This window comes from Scyliorhinus canicula, chromosome 9, assembly GCF_902713615.1.
Source record: "Scyliorhinus canicula chromosome 9, sScyCan1.1, whole genome shotgun sequence".
Taxonomy (NCBI): Eukaryota; Metazoa; Chordata; class Chondrichthyes; order Carcharhiniformes; family Scyliorhinidae; genus Scyliorhinus; species Scyliorhinus canicula.
Genome location: NC_052154.1, coordinates 164,349,899 through 164,369,289, shown reverse-complemented (window position 1 = coordinate 164,369,289; position 19,391 = coordinate 164,349,899). Strand labels below are relative to the sequence as shown.

Below are 19,391 nucleotides of genomic sequence, written 5' to 3'. Positions count from 1 at the left end.
GTACCCTGCTACTGCTGGGGTGGCAAGGGGTCGGCCACAAAAGGGGCATTGCCATGAAAGGGAGGGATTGAAGGGGTTGGCTTCAGTGACCCCATCGCGGGGTGTCAGTCAGTTGTTTTGGGGGGCTGTGTCTGTGAGCGAGTTGAAGGGGGGGGGGGGGCTGTACGGTTGTCTGAAGATCGAGCTGTCCTTTACAAAGAGTGCCCCGATCTCCGAGGGTCTGGACTGGCCAGCCTCTTTAATTCCAGCACATCTCTTTCCAGCGGGAATCTCCCCAAGCTCCAAAAGAAATGACAGACTGTGGGTGGACTGCAATCTGGATCGTGCCAACCCACCGGTCGGGAAGCTCACTGCTTTCCCCGCTGGAGGCAACTCTGAGAATTCCATCCAATGTAATCCACTTTTGTCAGTGTGGCATGCTTCACTGAAAAATAATTTTAGTTGACAGAAACAAGTTGCTATAACTATGAAAGATAGATTCAAAGTCAGTAAGATTTTTTTTCCGTCAGTCATCAAAACCTGAAACACTCTACCTGAAAAGGTGGTGGAAGCTGATTCTACAGGCAGTCCTCGCGTTCGAGTTACGACCGATGGAACTTACGACATTGATAAATCTACACCCAGTTTCGTCTTTACATTGCCAATTTCAACTTTACCACACCCTGCCAGTGAACAATTGGTCTTTACCATGTTACGCTCGCAGTTGACGTTATAACTGGTCGGGAAGATTCCCAAATGGAACCCTAACTCAAGAGACTGTGGGCGCGATTCACCGCAAATGCGGCGAGTCGTAAAGGCTGCTGTGAAACTGGCCGTGTTTCTCGGCAGCCTCCGCGCCCCCTCCCGGGACCCGATTCTCCCCCCCCCCCCCCCCCCCCCCCCCCCGGGCGGGGCTAGCAGCGGGGGCCCATGAACCACGGCATCGCGGACTTAGCGACCGTCGCTAAGTCCGCGCGCCAAGCGTCACGCCGGCTGACGTGCACGATGATGTCAGCCGCGCATGCGCGGATTGGATGGCTCCAACCCGCGCATGCGCGGGGCCGTCATCTCCCTCGGCCGCCCCGCGGACTGATCCTGCGGGGCGGCGGAGGGAGAAAGAGTGCGTCCAGTTACGGACGCACTGCCCGTGATCGGTGCCCACCGATCGCGGGCCCATGCCCCCCTTGGCACGGCCGTGGTACTGCCGTGCCAATCGGGGCCCTGGATGCCCAGAACGAGCATGTTGCGCCCGTTTTTACGACGGCAGCAAGCAGGTGTGTTTGCTGCCGTAAAAACGGCCATAAAGGCCTGGGAACTCGGCCCATCGGCCTGGGGAGAATCGCTGTTCGCCGTAAAAAATGGCGAGCAGCGACTCGTGTCGTCGGGGGGGAGAATAGCGGGAGGGCGGGAAAAATGTCGGGGACGCCCTCCCGCTATTCTCCGACCCGTCGTGGGCAGCGGAGAATTGCGCCCTATAACTTTTACGTTTTTTATAACATGGAGGAACAGAGTAACAGATCCACAAATTAATTTTAACAACAAGAAAAAACATTTATTTGGCAGGAAACATCGGATTATAGTGCTCCTTTACCCCCATCTTAAAAATACACAAATTTAAAGATTAATATGGATTATAAAGTACATCTTAAGTTACTTTATTATTGACACAAGTAGGCTTTCATTAAAACTGCAATGAAGTTACTGTGGAAAATCCCCTAGTCGGCACACTCTGGCACCTGTTCGGGTACACAGAGGGAGAATTCAGAATGTCCAATTCACCCAACAGCATGACTTTCGGGACTTGTGGGATGAACCGGAGCACCCAGTGGAAACCCACACAGACACTGGGAGACGTGCAGACTCCACACAGTGACCCAAGCGGGAATTGAACCTGGGACCTTGGCGCTGTGAAGCATCAATTCTAACCTCTGTACTAAAGTGCCGCCCTGTTACAATGGTCTCATTAACACAAAAAGTCTTGTTTAAGCACACAAGATGACTTGTCAAATACACACTCCGCTCTGAACCCAAGTTAGTGACTATGGTTTCTCCTCAGAATACCCCAGATGATTGTCACGAGAGATTCCAAACTCCACTCCCAAAACAAGCTTTAAATTATTTTCTCATAATGCTCCCTTGGTGGTTTGCATTCTGAAATCCAGTCCAGGTTTAATGATTGACACTTTCAAACAAAGCTTTCACTCCACTTTTAACAGCGATTCCAGTCCATGATTTCAGACCAACCCCATTATGATTTCTTGGTCTTGACTGTTGTGCAAACTGCTCACAATTGCTTTAACTTTCAATTCCAAGACAGTATTAAAATAGCATCAGGCATTTCATCGACCTCTGAAGTCTGCTATCCCACTTTAAATCTGGCTATGGCGATCGTCTCTTTAACTCAGAATACCTTGTTTACACTTCCTTGAATTCTTCTGAACAATGCCGTGGTCTCTGTTCATTTAGTTCCTGGCTTCTTAGACACTCTTTCTGTCCTAATTCCCTTGTTATCTGGACGGTAACTTGTACTTTAGGAAGCCTGCATCTTTGCAGCTCAGTTTTTCTGGCGGAGTTGAGAGATGTTCACTCCCCAAGATCCTGACTCCCAACTACTCTCAAATGACCTAAACTAAAGTTTAAAAGCTTTTTACCTTACAAGGACCTTTAGTTGCTAAGCAACAGCCACATGTGTATGCCTTTTGTTTATTTTTCATACCGTAGCCCCCTCTAGGCACAATAGAAACCCAGTTGGAACTTAACCAACCCCCACACATGCAAACATCTTTGTCCAGCATGAATCTAACTGTAGGTTTTACCCTTCCAGGCAGAGAAACATGAAACTCACCTCAAACTATACCTTATTTCTAATGTTTACCAGTGCAAATAACATCCCTTAAAACTACCTTTGTTTTCCTAACAATCTAGTGTTATATTCCTTTACGTTCTGCCTTTCACAACCTTAGGAAGGCTAAATTACTTCTCAGCTTTGAAGGTCTCACAAACTTTAACATAACAAAAGCCTTAATTTAAAATTAAATGTCTCAGTGGAAACTGGTGATTCGGAAAGTTTGAGTTCACTTACCCTTCATTGTAAACTGGTTTTCTCTTCAAAGCTACAGAACATCAAATAAGGTGTGATTCTGTACCTCTGTTCATGGTGTCAAAGCCACAAGTTGATGGAAACAGAACACTATTTTTTAGTGAAAATAGGATTCGGGAACCAAATTATAACTTTGTTCATGTGGGAAAATTGGTTTCGACTCACGACGCAGTTTTCCAGGAACCGATTGTGTCCCAAGTCCAAGGACTGCTGTATCAAGGGGCTGGTTTAGCACACTGGGCTAAATCGCTGGCTTTTAAAGCCGACGGAGACAGGCCAGCAGCATGGTTTAATTCCTGTACCAGCCTCCCCGAACAGGCGCCGGAATGTGGTGACTAGCGGCTTTTCACAGTAACTTCATTGAAGCCTACTCGTGACAATAAGCGATTTTCATTTCATTTTTCATTTCAATAATTTTAAAAGGGAGTTGGGCAGGGTGGATGAGAAACTTGCAGAGTTGCAAGCAATTATGATATGTGCTAAGGAGCACGACAGCTCTTATAAGAACCAGCGCAGGAACAATATGGAACAATAGATGTCATTGTTTTAAAATAATATTTTTTATAAAATAGCTTTATTGCATCTGAGATTCAGTGACTTTAAATTTGATGAAGTCAACACGGCATGGTGGCACAGTGATTAGCACTGCTGCCTCGGTGCCACAGACCCGTTTTCAATTCCAGCCTTGGATGGCTGTCTGTGTGGAGTTTGCATGTTCTCCCTGTGTCTGCATGGGTTTCCTCCCACAGTCCAAATATGTGCAGGGTAGGTGGATTGGCCATGCTAAAATTGCCCCATAGTGTTCAACGGTTTGAAGGTTAGGTTGGGTTACGGGGATAGGATGGGGGAGTGGGCCTAGGTAGGGTGCTCTTTCAGAGGTTTGGTGCAGACTCAAATGGCCTCATTCTACACTGTAGGGATGCTATGGGTTTCCACGTTTCGACAAAGCAATAATTTAATATCTATTTTCTATATTTTCGACCATTATATCGCTCACAAATATAAAGTAAAATCTTCCCATTTTTGTTTCATTTGTCAAATCAATTTGATTAAACCTAGTCAGTCAAGATAAAAATACAGTCTTGGATATTTCAAGCGTCGCCCTAATGGACTGAGCCCATGGATTAAGTTACTTTATTGCTCTATTTCTTAATTAACTACATGGGATTGATGACTAATGTTTTGAGTACTGCAATAAGACTTCATCAAAATGACAACCAATGGTTTATTTTAAAGAGTACACTCAAGACATAGGCATGGATTTTGTGGTAGTCATGTTACAGTTGTCAGCGTTTGGCATGCTTCAACTGTGAAACTTGACAGCAACTTCTGGCATCAACTCAGATGTTGGGGTTTACACAAAAGTCTTGACTGCTGTAAGTAATGCTCTGCTGCTCCACAGGATATGCTGTTGAAGTTTCTTCATAGGTGAAGATCTTGAAAGATCCCTGGAGCTGACAAATTTCTGCTTTGCATGCTCAAATCTTACTGTTAAGCCTCCTCCACCCACCTAAAAGTTTTGCCTTGTTCAATGATGTGTAACTGGATTTTTAAGATGCATTCATCGTAAATTATAGTGAAACAACCACTCTTGCACTGAAAAATTAAACAAAACTTCTGGAATGTAAAATCTCTCCATTATGATCAAACTTTTATAGCTTTATAACGTTGCAAGATATTTTTAAAATTTGATTGCAATATTTGAGCTGTAGCCAAAATTTCATGTATCTAAATCTTTAGATGAGCACTTTAAACTGCATAGTTTACAAGGCTATGGACCAAGTGCTGGAAAATGGGATTAGAACTGATAGGTGCTTCGGTGCTTGATGGACAGTGCAGACATGATGGGCCGAACAGCTCTCTATGTGCGGTAAAACTCTGACTCGATGATTATGAATCTATTTTGCTCTCTGTAAAATTATGAAAACCTGAAGCATAATCAGTGCATTGAACTTCTGCACAGCGACACAAAAGAAAAATACTATAGATGCTGGAAATCCAAAATAACCCCCTGGTGTGCTAACTGAGAGAATTCTTCATTGTGATTTAACTGCTTGATGACATTGTTGCTGGTCACAGGAGATCCCCTGCAGTTGGCATCAGAATCAAATTAACATTGGGATGAATTAAATTCATGCCACAGAGACTTCTAGATCTTTATGGGCAGCTCTGTTCAAGGTCAGCAGCCAACATGAATTTTTTTTTTTTTTTTTTCAAACATCAGTTTTAACTGGCACAATAATCAAGGTATGTTCTGAAGGCTGATGATTCCTTTGGTACCCAATCGGTTAATCCAACAATGAATTTCAGTTCCAAGTAACCCAAAAAGATGATTAATATGTAGGGCTTTGAGAATAAAATGTACATACAGCACTTGGTGTAAATAGCTGAAGGGAAAATAATATCTATCAAATAAGTTTTGAAATAGATTTTAATCTTTCATGCTAAAACTTTAAACTTGTGTCATATAAAATTGTGTACGGTTCACACTTAAACCTGAACGATTATTTTGGGAACACTGATTTCAAGATCAAGGTTGCATTCAAATTTTACATTTTTTTTGAAGGTTCATCAAAAACTATATTGATTTCTATGTCAAAAGTAAGCAGTCTTACCACACCAGGTTAAAGTCCAACAGGTTTGTTTGGAATCACTAGCTTTTGGAGGTGCCTGATGAAGGAGCTACGCCCCGAAAGCTAGTGATTCCAAACAAACCTGTTGGACTTTAACCTGGTGTTGTAAGACTTGACACTGTGCCCACCCTCATCCAACGCCGGCATCTCCACATCAAGTGTCAAAAGTATAATATTCAGTCTTTAATTATTTTTTTCCCAGTTCACTACTGTTTACAATGTGGCTTTAGGGCAGTCAAATCCTCATTGTTCAATATTACTATGTTATCTAATTCGGTGAAATTATAAGTTTAGTTATATACAAACTGCAAATACTTTGAATAATTTCTTTAACTGTCATTTTTGATACAACTGATGCCTAGCAGCTCAGTCATTTTAGTGTGCCTTATGTTTTCTGCATCTTTAATTTGATAGGAATCTTAAAGAAATAATGTATCTTGAACATTTTCTTCTGTTTTGTAATTTTTATCTGAAGTCACATTACTCTATATGGCAATTGATCGGGCCACGTATTTGAAAATATGGTCGACATTAACAGAGTTCTTCCCATGTAATAAACTGCATTTCAGTTTAGCACACTACATACACCAATGATGTGTCTTATTTTCAATGTGGCCATTTTCAGGATAATTTACATTTGTTCTTCGAAAAAAAAACAATGTTGAAAGCCAGTTTAGAACAGTTGGAACTACATGTTTTATTGAATTTTTTCCCCTCTTTAAAGCTTGGAGACATCACAGTTAAGAGGTGCATTTCTGCCTTTCGTTGTATTATAATGTTGAATAACCCAAATATTAACTCAAATTTACAACCTGAACTCACTATAGATATAATATAAACATGTCATCATTTTGCCGTTCTCAACCATTGTGAACATGTATCCTTTCAAGTCACGAGTTTAAATTTTATGAGAATTCACATATGTTGTAGTATGATCAGCAGCAGAAGCTCAAGTTGTCAGCATGATAACTGTAATGCCGTCACATCTGTGTTTGAGATCAAATTTTGTGTCCGATAGAAGGTAAATTTTAATATCGACCAGTAGTGGCAAAAGGGTCTTTTATAAGCAAGGAGAAAGTGAAACTGTAGACTTCTGATGAGAGTGGAAAATAGTAAAAAGAGTTCAATGCTGTTCATCCACTTTATTAAACTAACTGACTCTGACAAGTTCATTAACTAATTTCATAACTTGAAGAAAGTGCTGCGTAGTGGATACCTTTTATGTTACTAGCATATATTGACATTATGATACTGGAGTATTCTCTGAATGTTTGAAATTCTATTTGATAAATGATTAAATGATATTTGAAGTCCCAATTTAAAAAAAAAGTTTAGAGTTGTAATAGTTACATTAAGTGTTACATTTTTTCAGTAATTTAAAAATGGTATTATTTCAACATTTTCTAGGCTGTCCTTTATAATGACAGATCTGTCTTGGAGAATCATCATTCTGCTGCTGCATGGAACTTGTTTATGTCCCGTTCAGAGTTCAACTTCTTGGCAAACCTAGATCATGTTGAGTTCAAACGTTTTCGTTTCTTGGTGATTGAAGCAATCCTTGCTACTGATTTGAAAAAACATTTTGACTTCCTTGCTGAGTTTAACTCCAAGGTTTGTAAAACCGAGCTGCTGCGAATGAAACGTCATAGTTATGGCATAGTGTCCTGTACAAGAAACAAAATAAGCCATGTAATTTTTATTTGACTTATTTAGTAATTGTAAGCAACTTTTCTTCAAAATTAACAAGTCAGATCAAAACAACAGGGAATATGTTACAGACCGTGCAAATACAAAATGGATACATTAACTTTTGAACATGGTTCAAAAAAATGGGCATTTTTATTTCTCTTTTGTTTTGCTGACCTTGTCTCCTTCTCATCCTCATCAATTTTGGGATCATGGGTTGTTGCTGCAGATCACTGCGAATCCCGCCCCCTCCCACTTTTATCTTGAGAAAATGCCTTTCTTCTTATCTGAACATAAAATGGTGAATTTTGTTACACTGTTTGAATGTGGAGAGTATTACAGCTGAGTCATTTTTCTCATTCAATATCCACATACATATTAGGACAGGATTAACTGGATAGTAATCATAAGTGGAAACTCTAGTTGATCCCCCCCCCCCCCCCCCCCCCCAATAGTAATGGCCTTGCGGCTACCTCAACCTGAAAGTGTTCAGTAACATTTTTTTAAAAAATGATTTTTATTGAAAATTTTAAACAAAATATATAACAACAAACAGTAAAAAAAAACAATAAAACCAAGCCCCCCCACCCCCCCAAACCCTGTAAACAAGAGAACTTGAAAATAAATTAAATTAAATAAACATAGTCAACACCCCCGTCTTTCCCCCCACCCCCCGGGTTGCTGCTGCTGCTGACCTAATTCCCTATCGGTGAGCCAGAAAGTCGAGGAAAGGCTGCCACCGCCTAAAGAACCCTTGTACCGATCCCCTCAGGGCGAATTTGACCTTCTCCAGCTTAATAAAACCCGCCATGTCATTGGTCCAGGTCTCCGCGCTTGGAGGTCTCTCATCCTTCCACTGTAGCAAGATCCTCCGCCGGGCTAGTAAAATTTTCTAATTGGTGACAATACACCAGATGACTATCCAAATCATTGCTTTGTTCCAAAAAAATGTATTGCTCCCAGTGGTTTCTCCCTGACTTCTCGTGTTTGATTTTTCTCAAGTTTTACATTTGTAAGGGGCAGCACGGTGGCGCAGTGGTTAGCACTGCTGTCTCACGGCGCCGAGGTTCCAGGTTCAATCCCGGCTTTAGGTCACTGTCCGTGTGGAGTTTGCACATTCTCCCCGTGTTTGCGTGGGTTTCGCCCCTGCAACCCAAAGATGTGCAAGTTGGGTGGATTGGCCACACTAAATTGTCCTTTAATTGGAAAAAAATGAATTGTGCACTCTAAATTAAAAAAAAAGTTTTGCATTTGTGAATGTATTAGTAAATTCGAACTGTGTAGAGTTATATTGGTATTGTTTGCTGTCTTGAAGCAGGTAAATGAAGTCAACAATCCAGGACTTGATTGGACCAATGAAAACGATCGTCTGTTAGTGTGCCAGGTGTGCATAAAGCTGGCTGATATCAATGGTCCTGCAAAAATGAAGGAGTTACACCTCCAGTGGACAGAAGGCATTGTCAATGAGTTCTATGAACAGGTTTCAATTGTTTTTTTTCCTTCAAGAAAATGTATGCTGGATGTTATGAAGCATAGGTCTTATCCCCATTACAAGTGATGTAAGAGCCTTTCATGCTTATGTCGTAGTATCTACCATTTACCTTACACATTCTGTATATGTAACATACTTCATACTTGGACAGTTTTGGCACAATAGTAATACATCAAGTGCAAATAGATTAGGAATAATCTACGATAAATCACTTTTCATGACATTTACAGTAAATTATGCTGTAGAAGTAAAGGAGCTCATTATTTAATACTGGAGGATTTCTGATATTATTTTATGCTATGCAGGGTGATGAAGAAGCAAGTCTTGGATTACCCATTAGCCCTTTCATGGACCGTTCTTCACCTCAGTTGGCTAAACTGCAGGAATCTTTCATTACACATATCGTCGGCCCTCTGTGTAATTCCTATGCTGCTGCAGGATTACTACCAGGTCAATGGATGGATGATGATGAAATTGATCCAGAATGTGGTGAGGATGATGATGATGATGATGATGCAGAAGATTTGGAAACTGAAGATGAAATAGATGACGAGGATCTTGATCTTCCAACAAGTAAATGTTTCATCTTAAAATGAAATTCTGACTGATAGTAAATATAAGTACCTTGACACAAAAAGCTTCACATTGAATGACCTGGTAGAAATTCCATTATATTAAGACTAATTTGTATCATATGGCACTGTTGTAAAACATATTTTTGTTTGGCTATTACTGATACTGAATTTTTAAAGCAAGCTGTTTGTAATTGTTCGAAATGAAATTGAATGGATTCTACTTTGGTTTCAAGCAAATCAAGAACAATGAACCTATAAATATCAAAAAAAAGTATTCCTAGTTGATTGCTAACAGTGACTGCAAAAACATAAAACATTTCTAATTTACTTCTTTTAACTTGCAGGGCAGAGGAAGAAGAGAAAAGGAAGGCGGAGAATCTTCTGCCAGATTATGCACCACCTAACAGAAAATCATAACCTGTGGAAGAAGGTCATTGAAGAGGAGGAGCATAAACAGCAATGCAAGTCAGAGCTAAATATACAACAAACAGACAACTCATCCTTACCTCAAACTTCGGATGAAATCCAGGTAATTGAAGAAGCAGATGAAGAGGAGGAGAGGCAACAAGGGGAGGAGAAACAATGCTGAGAAGAGAAGATGCAGTGCTAAATAAAGAACATAGTAAAGCCTCACTCTGCTGACAACAGAGACTGATATACTTTGTTAAAAGGCCTTAATACTGTGAGAGGATTCTAACGCTCAGCAGAATCCCACTCCTATATGCACTTTCAACCCATGGAAAGATTCGAGTATACCATGATACAAAGCCCTGTGTGCCATGTGGTGTCCAAATGTTTTCCTGTTGATGCTGCCTTGCAGAATAAAGAGTGCTCAATTTCCATGTGATACTGGAGGATGTTTCAAAAACTTCAGCTTAGCAACTGCTGTTACCAAAGTGAACTGAAAGTTTACGTTTTCGTTTGTAAGGAGAAAGGCGGATATTAGGCATTTATCAGATGTCCAGCATCTATATCAAGTGGACTTGAAAATTGTGGATTATGCCTGTAGCAATTCAGAATGGAGCACTGCAGTAAAGAGCCTTGTTGTAAGGGCCCCTGATTTTTTTCTCTGAAAGTATCTGCTTTAATGCAGGTAGCACATAGAATCCTTGTCTCATTATATGACTGCAGAAAAGAATATTAGAATGACTAAAATTCTAGCTGCATCATTTTTCTGATGCCTTTTAATGTACAATTTGCCTTGTTTGGTTTTGCCTTTTTTGTGCTGGAAGTAACCAGAAATGCACAGTGGCCAAGCATTTCAGTTTGCCCGAACATCACAGTATATTTGTTCTGTAATAGAACAGAGGAGTATGTTAATGATGAAGGGATTTTTTTATGTTATTGTTTCTTTTCACTGCAACTCAGGATCCATGCTAAGATACATGAAGCAATGCCATTGATGTTATAAAGGTTGAAAGAAAAAAACCAGTTGACATAGTTAACACATTTTAAGTCCATTTTTGTCTTGGATGTTCAACTGGTCTTTCATGTCACATACACAAACTTCCTCTTATGTATCCACATTGTTAGTAATATGAATTTGTTATTGCACATCATGAGGCTGAAAGGTTACTGTGTATTGCAATCAGTATACCTTGAACTAGTAAAATATTTGCCAATATGATTTCAATATGATGGAGTATGTCATATAGTATGTAGTTCTATTTTTTCACAGTAGAAATTCTAGACATTCCACAGGGCATCGTACCTACTCAGAACTATAACTACAAACTCATCCAGTGTAAACGTGGTTGCAAAGAAAATGCATGTACAGCTCTTACACAATACTTGTAAGTTAGTTTAGGCAGCAGGTATGTAATTTTCTTATGCAGACTGTACAAATAGCTACTGGAACAGTTGTGCACCTTTTTAATACCAAACAAGTGTTTTAGTTATGCACAGATAGAAGACTACATTATAAAAAAGATTTATTCATCTGAAAATGTTTGTATTAATAATGGATTGTATAAAAATGCATTTTATATACCTACAGTGGATGATGCGAGTAGGAGTATAAATATCTTAAGATAGCAAGAGATTGTGACTCATCACTTGTCAGCAGGAATAAGGCCTCTAATAGCCATCGGAGCATTTTATCGTTCCTTTATTTCTGCAGCAATGTGTCTGTGTGCCTTTTTGCAGCCACTTACAATATTAACGCACTAAACCTCAAGTTGTCATATTGGTCATACAGTGAATGCCAAGCTCTCTGTCCTATTGTCTGTATTAGATCAGAAACCTTAAGTCAATGTGCCACTAGTATGCATGTTATTTCACAGACTGAATCACCCCAGTGACTGATGGTATTGATAGAACAATCAGGGGAGGTATTGTATAAAGGTATTGTACTTGACTGACAAAGGAAGGGAAAGTTAAGCAAACTGAATGCTCCGACCATAGTTGCAAATCTTTTGTTGACCGTGCATTAAATGTTAAAAATATGAACACCACCTAACAAACAGCACATACAGTATGTAATTTATTCCATTAAAATACTTGTTTATTTTGTTTGTGTGTGTATATATATTTTATATATATATATAATGCATATATTTTGTGTATATGTGTGTGTGTGTATATATATATATATATATATATATTATTTATATATATATATATATATGATATAAAATACGTTTTGTTGTGTCCAATGTTAATAGCAATGTCTGTCTGGTAGACAGACTTAGTGTTTCATCATTTTGAGTCTTGATTGTTTAAATACTTATTTTTTAAAATGTGACCAGGCAAACACTTTCATTTTTCTGAAAATAGTACAGAAAACCGGTACATCTTCTGTTTTATATTTATCAATAATTAGAGCAATCTATTTGTTCTATAAATTAGTATATAATTTTTATAATTGTTTTGAGTGAATTTTAACTTGCAGCATTTTTAAACAAATAGTAATACGGTACTCTTTGCATCATTTTCTTGCCTTGTGTTTCCTAAAGTTGTTCTAGCTCTGGAAATATATATTTTTTAACTCAGTGGACTATTTTATATCCCTTGGTTTAATTTTTACCTCCATTTTTACTTTTAAAAAAGTTATTCCTTCAAGGAGTTCAGAAATTGAGGTATATCTACCCTATGTCAAAGAGTTACATTGATGTTGTGATTCCTCATTTTTACATTGTACATTTAGTTCATAAAAAATTCAGTTACAGCTGAAATATAATGGAGCACAAATATATGATAGCAAGCAACATTTTTTAACAACTTATTTGTCTTATTTTCCCATGTATGTGGTAGATTTGGTCCACACTGATCAGTGGATATTTTGTTTTTCTTTAAAAAAAAAAAATCTGTTCAATTATATTGATAATTTAAATTATTGGAATTCCACAATTTTCTAACTTTAATTAAAAAATGAAGGAAAAAAAGCAAAACTTAAAGAAAAAATAATCAATGTCATATCTTGGGGATCATAAAAAGAGATCTTTCTTTGAACCAAACCTCACAGTGAGCACAATTGATTGGTTTTCTTCGGTTCCCAGCAGAAAATGTATCACCTTCTGCAGTAAAATAGTTTATTATTAATTATTGGAGTTTATTACTTTAATATTTGTTTTCATGTTAGAAACAATTTTTTGCCTCTTAAAAATGCAGAGAGAATGTTTCCTCAAGCTGCTGACATTTTTTGCTTGATCCACCAATCCCTCTAACTCTGATTAAATTTGCTTCAGTTATCAACCAAAGGTAGCTTTCTGTTTTGGATGTCATGGGATATTTCACAGTGACTCACAGGGTACCAATTTAATCTGTACCGTGACTCTTAAAGTATGGAATGAACTCTTAACATGACCAGATTTTATTCATAGCCTAAAGGATGGCAAAAGTCAATCCTTCAAAACACACAAAGACACTGTAGAGGGCAGTCTGGTTCTCCACTCTCAGAAACATAGTTAGTTGAAGAATGCTTGCAAACATTCTCCAAGATGGGCTATTCATGACTGACCAGCACAGGTAAATTAGGAGAGGACAGTTGGTCTTTTTCTGGGCTTTGTAGAACCAATAGACACTTAACAAAATTACAAACAGACTTCCATGAACTCTGAGGAGGGAATGTTGCTTTTGTAAAAGGGCTACTGGAATGTGCTTTCAAATTTTCAAACAGCAGCATTACTAGAAAACATCCCTGTTGGATCGGGTTTCTGCACATTGCTCGTGTTTTCTCTCAGAGCTCAAAACATTCCCAGGATTCATGCGATTGGCACATATCTGATTCTCAGACCAAACTTTCCTCAACATCAGCCAGGGGCTGGTTTAGCTCAGAAGGCTAAATCACTGGCTTTTAAAGCAGGCCAGCAGCACGGTTCGATTCCCGTACCAGCCTCCCCGGACAGGTGCCGGAATGTGGCGACTAGGGGCTTTTCACAGTAACTTCATTGAAGCCTACTCGTGACAATAAGCGATTTTCATTTCATTTACATTTTCACTGATCCACCTACATCAAGGTGCAGGCAAATCGGCGTATTCAAGTAGATGTTAGATCTGGCATTGTGGTGGCAAGAAGTTTCCTGCTAGCAATGGTTCCTCATACTGGCTTAGAGGAACAGAGATTATAACAGTCGGTGTTATTGATCTTGCCAGGGAAACCTTGATACTGATGGTACACAGTGCCAAATATGGAAGCAGTTTGTCCATGAGGGTCATGAATACTTTAACTTACCAAAGTATAGTCGGCAAGCAAATTAATTTACAATTGCTACTTGATCATGTACACAATCTGAGACAGTTGTGAATCTAAATTATGGCCATTCCCACCCATCAAAACATTTTTTTGCCATGAATGGTTGTTTGAGAACATTTAGTGGCACCTCTTGAAGCCTGTAAAGTACATTCTTTAGTTTCTCAGTTTGACTTTACACAGGATTTCGATTTGGTCCTAAACAACTTTGATTTTAAGTTAATTAATGTTCAAAACATTTGTATTATTTTGAGTTCAGGTTTCTAGTACACAAAGTTGTTACTTTACATCTGAGCATGAGAAGGTGCAGAAGATGTAAATCAAGCTTTGTACTGGATGGTGTTGAGCTTGTGTTGTTGAAGCTGCACTCATCAGGGCAAATGGAGAGTATTCCATCACACCAATTACTTGCGCCTTGGAGATGGCGGGCAGACTTTGAGTAGTCAGGTTAGAACATACCAGGAGCAGTACCACGTAAACCTAAAAAAATAAGGTTCCAATGAAAAACTGTATGCATGCTAAAACAGCAGGAACAGCTAAACCAAATCAAAGCTCTATCATCCAGCCACATTTAGCTGTGAACGAAGGTGACCAGTTAGATATTTGCCATAGAATTCCTAACTTTTTGTCCTGTTCTTTTAACCACAGCATTTATATGTCAAGTTACTGGGCAGCGATGAGCCTCCAGGATGTTGCTGGAGAGAGATTCTGTGATGGTATTGCCATTGAGTGTAATATTTAGGTTCTCATCTTGTTGGAGATGGTCATTACCTAGCATTTGTATGATGTGAATTGTGCGTGCCACTTATCAACCCAAGCCTAAATGGTATTCGGGTCTTGCTGCAAATGCACACCACCTACCTCAGTGAATCAGGACTTTCAATCATCAGGGAACATTCCACTTCTGACCTTAATGATAGAAGATCATCGAAGCAGCTGAAGATGGTTGAGCTGGTGACACAGTCCTGTGAAACTCCTGAAGCAGTGTCCTGAGATTGAGATGAATGGCCTGCAATAATCAGGACCATCTTCCTTTGTGCTTGGTATGATTCCAATCAGTAGGGGGGTTTCCCCCTAATTACCACTGATTTCAATTTTACTAGGGTTCCATTATGCCACACTTATCTCTGAAATTCAGCTACTTAATCTATGTTTGAACCAAGGTTTTAATGATGCTTCGAGCTGAGTGGTCCAGGCAAAACTCAAACTGAGAACTGGTGAGCAGGTTATTGTTCAGTTTAATATTGCTTGTTAGCACTGACAACGGCCCTTTCATTGCTCTGCTGAAGATTGAAAAGTAGATTGATGAGTGATAATTTAAAAAAAAATGTTTTTTATTGAGTTTTCATATTTTATATTGAACAAATAACAAATTATTAGAGAGAGAAAAAAAACACGCAAAATTAACATGTATATTTACAGGTAAGCATCTTCGTAATAACAACTGTGGCCGCCCCCTTTAGCCGGCATACATATTTTACATTCCCCAATATGGCCGAGGCACATGTTTATAGGCATTTATTTACAGTTTGGTTTTGGGCCTTAGCTAGCCATCAAACCCCCATAACGAACCCGTAGCCCTCCACACCCCCCCCCCCCCCCCAGGTAACTTCCCCCGATTCCCGTCCATTTCCCCCTGATTCTTGGCCACCCGACTATTCTTCCTCTTGTACGTTGGCCACAAACAGGTCCCGGTTCCACGTTCTGTGGAAGCCGTCGTCCGACCCTCGGATGGTGAATTTTATTTTCTCCATTTGGAGAGATTCCGAGAGGTCGGACAGCCAGTCTGCAGCTCTGGGCGGTGCTGCTGACCGCCAGCCAAACAGGATTCTACGGCGGGCGATCAGGGAGGCAAAGGCAAGGGCATCCGCCCTCCTCCCCAGGAATAGATCTGGCTGGTCTGAAACCCCGAAGACTGCCACTATCTGGCATGGCTCCACCCTCACCCCCACCACTTTGGACATAGCCTCGAAGAAGGCTGTCCAGTACTCCACAAGTCTGGGGCAAGACCAGAACATGTGGGCGTGGTTGGCCGGGCCTCTTTGGCACCGTTCACATCAGTCCTCCACCTCCGGGAAGAACCTACTCATACGGTTTCTTGTTAAGTGGGCTCTATGTACCACTTTTCGTTGCGTCAGGCTGAGCCTTGCGCACGTGGAGGTGGAGTTGACCCTATGCAGTGCTTCACTCCAGAGTCCCCACCCTATCTCAATCCCCAGGTCGTCCTCCCATTTCATTCTTGTTGCGTCCAGTACGGTGTCGTCCCTTTCTACCAGTCAGTCATACATGTCGCTACAGTTCCCTTTCTCTAGGATACTTGCATCCAGTAGGTCTTCCAGTCGTGGCGGTTGTGGGTACGTCCTTGTCTCCTTTCGTAGGAAGTTTTTGAGCTGCAGGTACCGTAGCTCGTTCCCCCCAGCTAGCCGAAATTTCTCTGTCAGTTCGTCCAGTGTTGCGATCCTGTCGTCCATGTATAGGTCCCTGACTGTCAGTGTCCCCCCGTCCTGCCTCCACCTTTTGAAGGTGGCGTCAGTCAGTGCTGGTGTGAACCTATGGTTGTTGCAGATGGGAGCCTTGTCCGACATTTTGGTCAGTCCAAATTGCTGCCGCAGTTGGTTCCAGGATTGGAGGGTGGCTGTCACCACGGCTGCTGGAGTGTTTTTTGGGTGGGGATGGGAGTGCTGCTGTGGCGAGGGCCCGGAGGGAGGTCCCCATGCAGGAGGTCTCCTCCACACGCACCCACTCGGCTCCTGGAGATGAGTGATAATTGACTGGGTTGGATTTGTCTTGCTTTTTGTGTACAGGACATAACTAGGCAATTTTCTACTTTGTAAGCTAGCTACTATTGTTGCCGATGTAGTGGTATTGCTTGCATGGAGGTGCGGCTGGTTCTAGAGCATGAGCCTTCAGCATTACAGCTGGGGAATTGCCGGAGCCAATCATTTTTCTATGTCCACTGCATTCAGCTGTTACTTGATATTACATGAGGTGAATCCTGTTAGTTGCTGTCTGACATCTATAATGCTGGGAACCTCAGGAGAAAGACCAAGATAGATTCACTTAAAACTTCTGTTTGAACGTTGCAAATGCTTCAGCATTGTGTTTGGCACTGACACGCTGGAGTCCACATAGAGAATGGGAAAGTTCATGAATCCTCCTCCTGTTAGTTGACTCACTGGTCACCTTCGTTCACGGCTAAATGTGGCTGTATGATAGAGCTTTGATTTGGTTTTGGGATCACTTAGCTGTTCCTGCTGTTTTAGCATGCATACAGTTTTTCATTGGAACCTCATTTTTTAGGTTTACGTAGTACTGCTCCTGGTATGTTCTCCTACACCCCTCTTTGTACCAAGATTGGGCTGTTGACTTGATGGTAATGGTAGTGCAAGGGATATGTCGTGTCTTGAGGTTATAGATTTTGGTGGAATAAATGTCTGCTACTGCTGATGGCCCACCACCCTTAGAATCCCGACAGTGCAGAAGGAGGTAATTCGGCCCATCAAGTCTGCACCGACCCTCTGAAAGAGCGCCCTATCTTGGCACAAACCATCACCCTCTACCACATTCCATTAACCCCATCTAACCTTTTTGGGCACGAAGGGACAATTTAGCCTGGCCAATCGACCTACCCTCTACATCTTTTGACTGTGGGAGGAAACTGGAGCAAACCCATGCAGATAAGGGGAGAAAGTACAAACACCACACAGACAGCCACCTCAGGCTGGAATTGAACCCGAGTCCCTGGTGATGTGAGGCCAATGCTAACACTGTGCTACTGTGTCACTGCTCTGTTCTGAGTCTATCCTATTTAGTGCAGAGTAATGTCTCAGAGTATGATGGACGGTGTCAACAGTTTCCATGAGGACTGTGCAATGCTCACCCCCTACCATGAATGTTGCAGGCAGGTGCGCCAATGATCCATAGGATGTTGAGGACAATTTCCAAGTAGGCTTTTGCCTAGTTCTCACCAGCTGCCACAGGAGCTGGTCAGTGCGCTGAGTAGGATTGGCTACCAAATCACTCTTTGTGATCAACATTGAAGTTCCCCCACCCAGAATGCATTCTGTACTTCTGTTGCCCACACTGCTTCGAAGTGGTGATCAACATAGAGGACTATACTGTTGGCTACAAGTATTTGAACAAAGTTCAAAAAAAGTGTTTCTTCTCCACTTAACCCTCGTTTCCTGTCTCTTCAATTATCCCCTGTTTGTGTCTTTCCAGGTGTTCGGGATTTTGTTGCTGGTTCCTGAAACCAGTGGAAAAGGATGTATTGTAGAAGTAGTTCTTCAGTTAAATTGCATAAGAGAATCTGGCTTTTCAAGGTACAATTTTTTTCCAAGTCATAATTATTACCCTATATGGAAACAGAATCACATTCCAATTGACATGCAGATTCTGAGCCGTACAAATGTGAAGAAGACTATCCTGTGATGGGTCATCATTTATTTTTAAACACTGGAGAAATTGTCTGTCAGATCTTAAGTTAAACTTTAAAATATGACCAGAGAAATACAAATGAGGCAGGCACTGTATACTGTACTTGATTGAAAGACCTGCCATTTGCAATATATTATTGGAACTTTTTTGGAGATATTATGCAAAGTTTGAACATATATTGTTTAAGATGCTCTGATCTCTGCCAGGTTTTTAACGTTTCATTAAAATAAAATCATCCAGGCAGAATCTGAAAACATAGCTTCTCAGTTCCTCACAGGAGTTGCCCTTTATGTTCCTATGTTGACAAATAGAGAGACCCTTTTATTGCTTATGGCTGTTTCCTCATTCATTTTGTAATTTGGTACCAGATTGTTTTAATTAACAAGTGCATTATTCAGATTTATGTTTAATTGGAAATGTAGGATTGAGCTGCAAGATCTGTGAAACAATTTGCAAAGCTGTTGGAAATTACCTTATTTCAGTGCTGTTTCAGCAATGCACTAACATTATTAATAAAAATGAAGGAATTGTTTAAACAGTAATTGCTATTTACAGCAGTATGCATTTTTAAAGGAAATACCTGTCCTGATAAATACGTTCTCAGTGGTCAAAAGAAATGATGTTGCTGAAATCATTTGGGCCATGACTGGAAATTATCTGCACAGAGCTTCAAATATTACCCAGTAAAGCACTGTATTAAATATATAGCATCTGAAGAGTGATAACAAACAGCTAATAACAAACAGCTAATTGAAGGATTCAGTTGATAGCAGAAGCCATCAAAGCTAAGGTTGGGTCA

The 19,391-nt window shown here is 40.5% G+C and overlaps 1 protein-coding gene across 4 annotated transcripts in view; it reads left to right on the top strand.

Annotated features, from left to right (window-relative positions):
• pde3b (phosphodiesterase 3B) overlaps window positions 1-11,976 on the top strand; it is a 321,094-nt gene extending 309,118 nt beyond the window's left edge. For 3 of the 4 annotated variants that reach the window (XM_038808098.1, XM_038808100.1, XM_038808096.1), the window contains 4 exons: window positions 7,120-7,323; window positions 8,714-8,878; window positions 9,196-9,463; window positions 9,810-11,976. In XM_038808098.1, the coding sequence (XP_038664026.1) occupies window positions 7,120-7,323; window positions 8,714-8,878; window positions 9,196-9,463; window positions 9,810-10,054 (882 nt within the window). In that variant the 3' untranslated portion in view covers window positions 10,055-11,976. The remainder of the gene's footprint in view (window positions 1-7,119; window positions 7,324-8,713; window positions 8,879-9,195; window positions 9,464-9,809) is intronic. The other variant, XM_038808097.1, reaches the window with a different exon arrangement.
• The last annotated feature ends 7,415 nt before the right edge of the window (window positions 11,977-19,391 follow it).